The 10,918-nt window shown below is 34.0% G+C and overlaps 1 protein-coding gene across 3 annotated transcripts in view; it reads right to left on the bottom strand.

The window, feature by feature from the left end:
* Nucleotides 1–10,918, bottom strand: part of LOC111088004 (nephrin-like) — a 125,723-nt gene that overhangs the window by 23,168 nt on the left and 91,637 nt on the right. For all 3 annotated transcript variants that reach the window (XM_022396685.1, XM_022396686.1, XM_022396687.1), the window contains exon 11: nt 9,490–9,566. In XM_022396685.1, the coding sequence (XP_022252393.1) occupies nt 9,490–9,566 (77 nt within the window). The remainder of the gene's footprint in view (nt 1–9,489; nt 9,567–10,918) is intronic.

Below are 10,918 nucleotides of genomic sequence, written 5' to 3'. Positions count from 1 at the left end.
AAACAAAGAACCCAACATAAACAAACGAAAAATCAAGGAATCCATCTTAATTGAACACAACAACCCTACTCTAAACCAACACCCCGGGATGCCTAGATACCTCTTCTAAGTTTTGCAACAGTTCCGGTCATGTGAATTCTTTGTTCAATACTGTATATATCCGTGTCAGTGTAAATTACTTGTACCTGATGATGACAAAACCTTGTCATTCTATGTTAAACTTATATTAAAGTTTTTCTTCATTACCCATTCAAGCCGTCTCCAGCCATTATTAGTCTCAAAGTGGGTCCCTCGTCACCGAAGTTGTACATTTTGAACTGATATGTTAAAGAGAAGGCAGCTAGTCAACACTACTCACCAAATTATTCGTGCTATCTGTCTCTAATTTTGAACTGATGTGTTAAAGAGAAGGCAGCTAGTCAACACTACTCACCAAATTATTCGTGCTATCTGTCTGTAATTTTGAACTGATATGTTAAAGAGAAGGCAGCTAGTATTCGTGCTAGCTGTCTCTAATTTTGAAATGATATGTTAAAGAGAAAGCAGCTACTCAACACTACTCACCAACAGACTCCCGAGGAGGAGTAGCTGTCTCTAATTTTTAACTGATATGTTAAAGAGAAGGCAGCTAGTCAACACTACTCACCAACAGACTGCCGAGGAGGAGTAGCTGCCTCTAATTTTGAACTGATATGTTAAAGAGAAGGCAGCTAGTCAACACTACTCACAAACAGACTCCCGAGGAGGTACTCTAAACGAATAATGGGATTTGACTGTCACTCTTATAACGCACCCAGTTACCGTCGTTATTAACATTACATACAAAGCACGTAGATACATCACTTTTCTATTGTTTCGCCACAAGAAACTTAGTTGTATCCAGTATTTTCAGCTAAAAATGACCTACAGCTTAAAACTATAAGTTCTTCAGAAAATAACTAAATAACACTTAAAAACATGCTGCTGACAACCTATCGAGCGAACTGCATGACTGTATGGCAGTTATGATATTAGCCCGTGTAATTGGATATGACCATGTTTGTAATTTCCCGTGATGCCATTATAGCGAACACCAGTTACCGACCAAATAAATTATAATGTTAAACCAAAGAGCAGTAATTAATGTGCAGTTCATTAACGCACTTTCATTAGAGGCAAGTTTAATATGTCGAAAAACCACGGCAATGAAGTTCTAGTTTCCATCTTATATTCGTTGTAATCTTTAAGAGGGTAGTATTGATAATGTTTTAAATTATCATCTTTTTCGTGTAAGTAAATCTCTTGGAATCTATGCAAGCTTCCGTAAAAATAAAATAGATAATATAAACACTCCTCCAAAAAGATACTTGTAAACAATATGTGCCTCCTAATGAGATTTCTTTATACTCGTTAAACAATGTGTACCTCCAAGAAGATGTCTTTGCATTTATCAAACTATACGTTCCTCCAAGGTGATACCAGAATATTGTTTGTTCTTTAGATATAATTGTCTCCAATGCTTAGCATTACAAAAGGAACATTTTGAAGTCAAGGGAAAGAAAAGAGGTTTTCATTAAACACAGATAGCAAAGGTATGTCAGTCTGGAAACAACATGAGATGTCTTTATACTTCTTAAACAAATGAGTACCTCCAAGAAGATGTGTTAATGCTTGTTAAACAATGTGTACCTCCAGTATTAGTGTTTTTGAACATGTATCTACTGTAGAAGAAAATTCAGTCCTCAGACATTTCTGAAAAAAAAAAAGTGTAAGTGTTACTATTGTATAGTATTGATAACATTTATTATGTAACAGAATGTAAGATGTGATCTCATTCAAGTAGTGGATAACAGCACATTTGTTAAAATCCTACGGACAGTCGTTAAATAATGGTAATTAAATCTAGACATTGATCATATGTGAAAGTCCACCCTTGTAAAACTCGTGTAAGATAAAACTGTGAGGTAGCAAATATTACATGAAATATTATATCAAGTTATAAAGTCAAACTAGTAAAAATGTAAGTTTAATTAATGCACAATATTTAATAAACGTTTTATTGATGACGCGTGTTGAGACACAATGAAAACAAATTTGCTTTAGTAACAAAATGTAGAACACCATCCACCTTTGTAAAAATAAGTAAATGAAATATTCTGTCAAGTTATAGCATAAAGTCAAATTAATAAAAGTGTAAGTTTTACTAAATATATTGTCCTTTTAGGTCAGAAAATGTATGGAACTAATACATTAGTGTTAAGCATCCTTTTTAGGATCAATTAATTATAATTGAATTAATTAACTAATGAATTAATGGTAAGCCTTTATTTTAGGTCGATTTAAATGGGTAGAAAAATTAAATAACTAATAAATTAGTGATTTAAACTGATTAACTATAGTCATTGAGACATGTATTATTGTGTCATGGCAATTTATCTCGTATTGAACTATAATTTCAACCCTATGATGTCATGGTAGCCTAGAAATGCGCCCCTAACAAGGCGCCCTCTTGTGACAATTTGTGACATCATGGCTGCCTGTAATAGCAGCCTAGCAACGCTTCTCTAACAATGCCTCTCTGATAACACTTTATGGAACTACGACGTCATCGTCTTTGATGGCATCATCGGCTGTACCGCTCTCCCCCCTCCCACCTCGTGAGGCGACCAATCAGGGCTTGTGTCTGAAGTGGGGGGATAACTACTTACGAAGGTCAACAATCCCAGGATCGAGATTGATACCATTCGGCTTTACAGTACCCTGGATACTAAAAAACACTTTTATCTCCTTCAACTCTATGATCAACTAAAATCCATTTTTACAGAAGTTCCTGTCATTTCCTTTAGAAAAAATAAGACTTCACATTCACACTTAGTTCATGCTGAAGTCAACTTTAAGTCGACATCAGGTGGAAGTCTTCCCTGCAATAGCTAGCGATGCCAAACCTATAAGATCATGCAGGAAACAGACAAATTTTCCAAAAAAGACAACCAAAAGCAGTTCAAAAACACTAAACCCATAACCTGCTCTACAAAAAAAAAACGTTATTTACTTAATTTAATGCCGAAAATGTAACTTCCAATAAGTAGGTCAAAACAACTATTGAGGAACGTTTTAATAACCACAAATCAACAATCAAAACAAACAAAGAACTTTCGGTCAGAAAACATTTTAACATGCCTGGACATTCTCTTGAAGACATTAAACTGACGGGTATAGAGACAAATTTTACATCTAACAAAAACAGAAAGATTAAAGAAGCTTATTGGATAACATTGTAAAATACTGTAACAACAAGTGGTATCAATTTGTATCCTGGGATTGTTCACCTTCGTATGTCTCTGAAAAGATTTTCAAAACTAAATTCATAATTAAACTTAATTTACATTATTAGTATTATTTATGCTTTAATTTTTCTATATTGGTATTATTTCCTAAATATTGCGTCATATTATCATTTTCTCTATTTCCTTCAACCTTTTGCCACTATTTCATTTTTATTTTTAATTTTATCTTTATAAAAAATGATTAACATTTCTTATAACTATTATCACATTTAAGTCTTGTGTGTACTGTACACACCTCTTTGGCACAAACTAAACCTGACAACAACAACAACTCTAAGTTATGATGGGCTAGTTCTTAAGGCTAATTGGTATTGAACATCTGGTTTACGTGACGTAGACATCCATACCTATATATTTCATTAAACTCATTAAACATAACCCTTTATTTTCCTGAAGAAGAATAGTGAAATATTCGAAAGCGCTAGAGTTTTGGATCTCGTTTGAAAACCATTAGCTGCAAAGAAGATGTCTTTATAGTTGATAAACAATATGTTCCTCCAAAAAAGACCTTTATACTTTTCAAGCAATCAGTAATTCCAAAAAGGTGTCTTTGTACTTGTTAAGAAATGTGTACATTGAAGGAGATGTCTTTATACTTGTTAAACAATGAGTAGCTACAAAGATTTCTTTATACTTGTTATACAAGGTGTATCTCCAAGAAGGTGTCTTTATACTTGTTAAACAATGTGTACATTCAAAAAAGACGTCTTTATACTTGTTAAACAATGTGTACATTAAAAAAAGACGTCTTTATACTTGTTAAACAATGAGTACCTCCAATGACATGTCCTTATACTTGTTAAACAATGTATACTTCCAAGGAGGTGTTTATATACTTGTTAAACAATGAGTAACTTCAAAGAAGATGTCTTTATATTTGGTAAACAATGTGTACCTCCAAGAAGATGTCTTTGCATTTATCAAACAATATCTTCCTCCAAGGAGATGCCAGAATATTGTTTGTTCTTTGGGTATAATCGTCTCGAATGCTTAGCATTACAAAAGGAAAATTTTGAAGTCAAGGGCAAGAAAATAGTTTTTCATACAACACAGATAGCAAAGGTATGTCAGTCTGAAAAAAAAAGGAGAATGCATCTCTAACATGACTATGTGGGACCATTTACAGGGCTATAATTAGTGGATAGCCTTGTTTAGTAGGTGTATTTCAAGATAAACAAGAGAGAAAAGTGATATGTAGTTCGATAATGTATGAATATTTACAACACATACTGGACATTTCAGAGTAAGTATGAGAAAGCACTGTTCTAATGATGTATACCAAGGTAAAATAGAGAGAGATAGCTTGAGAAAGTAATAATATCCAACACATATTATCGCGTCTTCAAATAGCCAATGACTGTGAAAACAGCCTCAAAACCGCAACTTAAATATGCTTACAGCATTACATCAGATACACATGACCTTTAATTTTGCCAAAATCTTTAGTCGAATTAGTTATGTGACCTTCAACCTTTATACCAAATTTGATCCTTATTCTTTAGATACACTTTCAAAAAAGTAATTCATACAGAGAAAAATATCAACTACGCCACATATAAATTGTTATTGTTCTTTTCCCAAAACATTAATAGAGGAAAAACATAAAATATTTCTAGAGTTACCAAGTGGTTACAAGCTTTGGAGAGGTCAAATATTCCTTCCACTAAATACTTGATAAATTGCACTGTTTTGTAATATCTTAACACTCATAACTATGTTACGTAGCCTCTACGTTCCTAGATTCCGCATCGTTAACTATAGATCCAAGTCGACTGTTATAAGTGGTTCTAGGCTATAAAAGAGACACAGATAAAGCGGTCTAAATTACACCACGTGTCAGACACAAATCCTATTTAATTTAACTAATCGTGTCAGTCAGTGTTATTCACTTTCTGCACGGAAACTAATAATTATTTCTTACTCAGAAAAAGTAATGCATAGTAACTTAATTATCTTATAAAAAAATATATCGATTTTTATAGAGAGCCATTCCTAACTGTATAGACGAGTCAGGTAATATGTAATTATGAAAAAGCTTCTGAATTTATGCAAAATTAATATTTAAACTTAAATTATGAAAGATATATGAATACTTCTTATCATATACATACATACATATACAAAGACATGATAATTTGGCCTTACATCTATCAGACAAACTTACATTTAATAACAAATTAGATAAGAACTTAAGTCTAGAACTATTATGAGCAGCAAAAGTTTACTAAATTATAATCTAGTTTTAGGCTTAGAGTTAGAACTGTAAATCAGTTTAAAAACATAACAGTGGAGTAGAAATTACGCAGAAGTATAGTATTCACGAACTTATAGTGTAAATAAGTCAGAGGAAACAATTTAGTGCTATTATATTCAACTAACTCATCAGTTAGATATTAGTAGCTGTTTTAGTACGTAACTCCACTATCGCACTTCGAAGTTGGATAGCTTCATTTATTTAGATTAGACATATATTGAAGTACTAATCGCAAATACAAAATATTAATAATATAACTGTTCATAAGTACATAAATCATCTAAGAAATTTAAATGTGATATACTTAACAAACGATCAATATTAAACTAAGCTAGATAAAAATTATAATATTCAAATATGAGTCAGTTTAACTTTCGACAGAAGTCATAGTCAGGACAAGCAGTCACTTTAGTTCTGAGTAACTGGGTGAACCCATTTTGATGAAATTTGGTAGAAAAACTCAGATGGACCCCCAAAGATCGAGTTTAAATGAATAAACATTCACATAAGAAGTTCGAGTTTGGCAACCATTTCAGTTTTGCTGCCTTAATGCTGCTGAATATGGTAAATGAAAGTAAGGTTTAATGTGACGTTTAGCACGGGTACTTTTCAATTGGACGGACGGTTCGTATGCTATGTCCATTGAGCTACTCCCGTCAGCGAGCCACGATCGAGTAAGGATGCAGGAAGAAGAAGAAGCTGCAAGCCTACTTATTATTGAAGGCCTTCCCGCCACATTTTCGCTGAAGAATACGTGTGCTTTCGTTAAGAAGCACAAACCTTCGGCAGAAGTTATCAGACAATATACCCGTTGTATATCTTCATCCTATCACGGACCCGAGAGAACTGGGACTACCTCAGCGCATCTTGGAACCAGTCGTCCAATGCCGTCCGCCTATCAGTAACAGTCATGTTTTTTCTTGAGAAATGTGGATTGGTCCATTACTACTCAATAAATCCGTGATTTTCTCAACGACAACTATCCCTTGACTATTAAGTACGTTCATGGAATCATTTCCAGGACAATTGGAAGAGCTACATATTTTGTTGAAATGGTAGCTACGCACTACTGATTTACTACTGATAAGAGATTTTTTTCCTTTTGTTTCTTCCACTTTAGGGAGGAAAAATCACGACCTAGACAGCAGATCAGGCCTACTCGGTCTACCACTACTACTACTACAACACCACGCCAGCCGCCACCTTCTCCCAAACCAAAGTCGCAGAACACCAACAGGGAAATCACCGCAAGTCTCTTCTGCCTATGCACCCGCCTGACATAATCACCAGCGACGCTCAGCCTTCTCCCAGACGCCTGCGATTAACCTGCCCTGTACAATCACTCAGAGGGACCCAACCTTTAAGCCTCCTGCAATCCAAATCAGCATCTGTTACTCCTGGAAAACTGGATGACGAAGCCACCACAGCTACTTCACTCAACTCTCAATGGAATCATGACTAGGACCTCCAATCCAGCTAAAGTTATAAAACCGTGAAGATTCATGGGGAACCACATCCATTTCCACAACATTCCTGACGTCGATATGTAACTTTATCATTGTTTCGTTTTAGTACGTTTTTCAGGTCTCTCAAACACAGTATCTCACTCAGCAAATCTCTTCAAGTCTACATCTTGAAGACTTATCAGGCCCCCAACTAGAAAAAAGTGGGTTTTTTTCGGGTACTCCGGTTTCTTCCACATTAAAATTAAATCGGGCATAGGATATATAGATCCCCGCCCCCCTTAAAAGTGTCAGTTTGTTGGAATACTTTGTCGATGTATGCCACTGCCCTAACCTCTTCGCTTCTGCCTCTCTTGCTTCTCCCAACATAGTTTTTTACAGTTCTCACGCGTATGTGTATATATATGCATTTATGTGTTTTTATTTTTTCACGTTGCCTTTAATTAATTTTGAGAGCGAAGTGAAGGAGAATTGCTAAATCCTCGAGCACCCCGAGAACTAATTATTTATTTAATTAATTTTCGCCAAATACCCGCAGAATTTGGATTTGTGCTATGTCCACTAAACGGCTATCTGCTTATGGAAAGTTTACGAGGAGTGAATTTTTAAAATGAAGTCTCATATTAGGTGCCTAATTGCTATTTTTATGGGACTAAAATGACAGATTTTGTTTCATTTTTGCGAGAGATGAGAATAATTCAATTGTATATTATAACTCAGCTGTACGTACCTCCTGGAATTCTGATTAGTTGTTTGTACACTAAACAGATGCCTGCTATACGTGTATGTTGTATGAAGGTATATAAAAATAACAGTTTTAGAATTTGGTGATAATATTAGTGATCCTAATCTTTTGTGTTAAACAAAGCTGTTGTGAAAGTTAAAACAGAGAAGGGAGTAAGACATATGAACGTTCTCTAAGCGAAATGCATAACACAAAATTAATGAATTAGCTTTTCAATTACTATTGAAAAGTATGTTAAGTTTTTATAGTGAAGGAGATTAGAGAAAAATTTTGTTAGTCCTAAGAAAAAGTAGTAGATTTAACGTGATCACCACAGACAAGAATAAAAAGTTTTCTGCCAAGTAATTGAGTGTAGCAGGAATGAAATGGATAATGTAGTTAAACAAATATTTTCTGCCAAGTAATTGAGTGTAGCAGGAATGAAATAGATAATGTAGTTAAACAAAAGTTTCTGCCAAGTAATTGAGTGTAGCAGGAATGAAATGGATAATGTAGTTAAACAAAAGTTTCTGCCAAGTAATTGAGTGTAGCAGGAATGAAAGGGATAATGTAGTTAAACAAAAGTTTCTGCCAAGTAACTGAGTGTAGCAGGAATGAAATGGATAATGTAGTTAAACAAAAGTTTCTGCCAAGTAACTGAGTGTAGCAGGAATGAAATGGATGATGTAGTTAAACAAATACTTTTATAAGAGGAAATAAGATATTTTGAGTTTCTCACGTGCTGCAGTTGTATGCATTTGGAGCTAAAAATAATTATTCCTTGTTCGAAAATCTAAAACTATTAAGTAAACGAAAGTAATTGAATTTACTTACTTGGAAAGGATGATAAGAAGGATTCACAAGATAGGACTTTAACGACTGCAGGTGTAATGGATTCTGATGAACTAGAGATCCTTTAGTTATTGCTTTACTTAACAAGGTTATTATGGAAGAAATTATTACATATAGGAGACATAAACATTTTTTAATCAGACATGTTTTTCTTATAGAGTGTAAAAACTCTAATAGTAGAGCCTCTTTCCGTTATAAGTTATACAGTGTTGTAATGGAAGAACCTATTTCTGTTATGAACTATACAATGTTGTAATGGAAGAACCTATTTCCGTTATGAACTATACAGTGTTGTAATGGAAGAACCTATTTCCGTTATGAACTATACAGTGTTGTAATGGAAGAACCTATTTCTGTTATAAACTATACAGTGTTGTAATGGAAGAACCTATTTCTGTTATAAACTATACAATGTTGTAATGGAAGAACCTATTTCTGTTATAAACTATATAGTGTTGTAATGGAAGAACCTATTTCCATTATAAACTATACAATGTTGTAAAGGAAAAACCTATTTCCGTTATGAACCCTACAATGTTGTAATGGAAGAACCTATTTCCGTTATGAACTATACAGTGTTGTAATGGAAGAACCTATTTCCGTTAGGAACTATACAATGTTGTAATGGAAGAACCTATTTCTGTTATAAGTTACACAGTGTTATATAGTGTTGAAACCGATTTTACCTGTATAGTGGTATTCTTTGTCTTCATTCCACGTGAAAGTATTTCTTCATGGAATGTACGTACATGCAAACAGAGATATGTGAAACATCTTGTAAATATTCTGCTCTGCAACGTGGTCGAAATTTTATATACGAAACCTTATAGCAACTTATCGGGTCAAAAAGATAACTATAGTTAACCTTACTTGGAGAACTGTTCTTCAGGCTAATGAGATCCGGGTCACTGGAGATCACACCTTCACTGAGGGCTGCAGACACACACCTACAATTTTCATAAACAAATAAAGATATAAATAAGACAGTTCCTGAAAACACATTATATAAATACACGAAGGCGTATATAGTGTTCCATAGATTAGCATGTCACTTTGATCTTCAATTTTCAACAGAAATATGTATATGTTATCATTAGTAAAAGAGAAGAAAAGTGTATGACAGTAAAGTCTGATCAGCATAATGATCGAATACAATTTTTGTAGAATCTACTAGAATATATAATAAGCATTGTTCATGGAAACTCTATTAAGTAAAATAAATACTGATTTGCTGAGTAATTGAACAAGTGAGAGGACTAATATTAAGATGATATGCATTGTTCATGGAAATTCTATGAAGTAAAGCAAATACTGATTTTTTTCGTAACAAAAGACTGGGATGAGTAGTATTAAGGCATTATCAACTAGCTGGAGTACCCGTCCCCTGGACGGGAGTTATATAAATTCATGATTAAGGAAAGGCTATCTTAGCACATGAAAAGTTGCTTCACTTATGTATAATTGTAAAAAAAAAAAAAAACAAACGCAAAAACGACCCCATACAAACTGCAAAACGCAAAATGTAAAACTGAAAATTTGTAAAGAACCTAAAGAACCTTCATACCAAATTTGGTTAATATCTATCTACAGGAGGTGAGGTAGTGGTAAAAAAACGCCCATAAAAACCGCAAAACGCAAACTGAAAATTTGTATGTATTTCCCCATGAATCCAATGAACTTCCATACCAAATTTGGTGAAGATCCACCAAGAGGAGGGCGAAGTACTGGTAAAAAAATGCAAAACCGCCCATGAAAACCGCAAATCTAAAAATGTGTATGTACCCCCGCGTTGGCCTAATAAACCTCCATACCAATTTTGGTGAAGATCCATCCACAGCCTGCGAAGTAGTTACACGGACAGACAGTATTATTATATTTACGTAGATAACATTAGTGTATAGCCCATTCAAAAATAACGGGACAAGTACTACCATCCCCACCCCACCCCATAGTATACCCTAACCTCACATTTCATAACTAACTGAAATAAATAAATTTTGCGAAATCAAGCTTCACCAACAAAGAGGGAAAAAAGTGCAGTCGAGATAGTCAAACGTCGGTAAATTCCTTTGTTAGCCAATCAAAATTAAGATCATTCATGAAAAGAATTTATGGCGTATTCATAAAATAATTATTGGTAAAAATCAGTTAGATGAACAACTTCTAATATAAAAACAACCAGTGCGTTTTGGTAACACTACGTTCCAACAACGGTTTTTATGTCATGTTGCTTAGCAACAAAAGTATAACCTAATATTGATTTTAGTCTACGTACTGAAAGTATAAAATGAAATGTATA

This window comes from Limulus polyphemus, unplaced genomic scaffold, assembly GCF_000517525.1.
Source record: "Limulus polyphemus unplaced genomic scaffold, Limulus_polyphemus-2.1.2 Scaffold2976, whole genome shotgun sequence".
Taxonomy (NCBI): Eukaryota; Metazoa; Arthropoda; class Merostomata; order Xiphosura; family Limulidae; genus Limulus; species Limulus polyphemus.
Note: the sequence above shows the minus strand (reverse complement) of the source record. Positions and strands in the feature narration are given on the sequence as shown.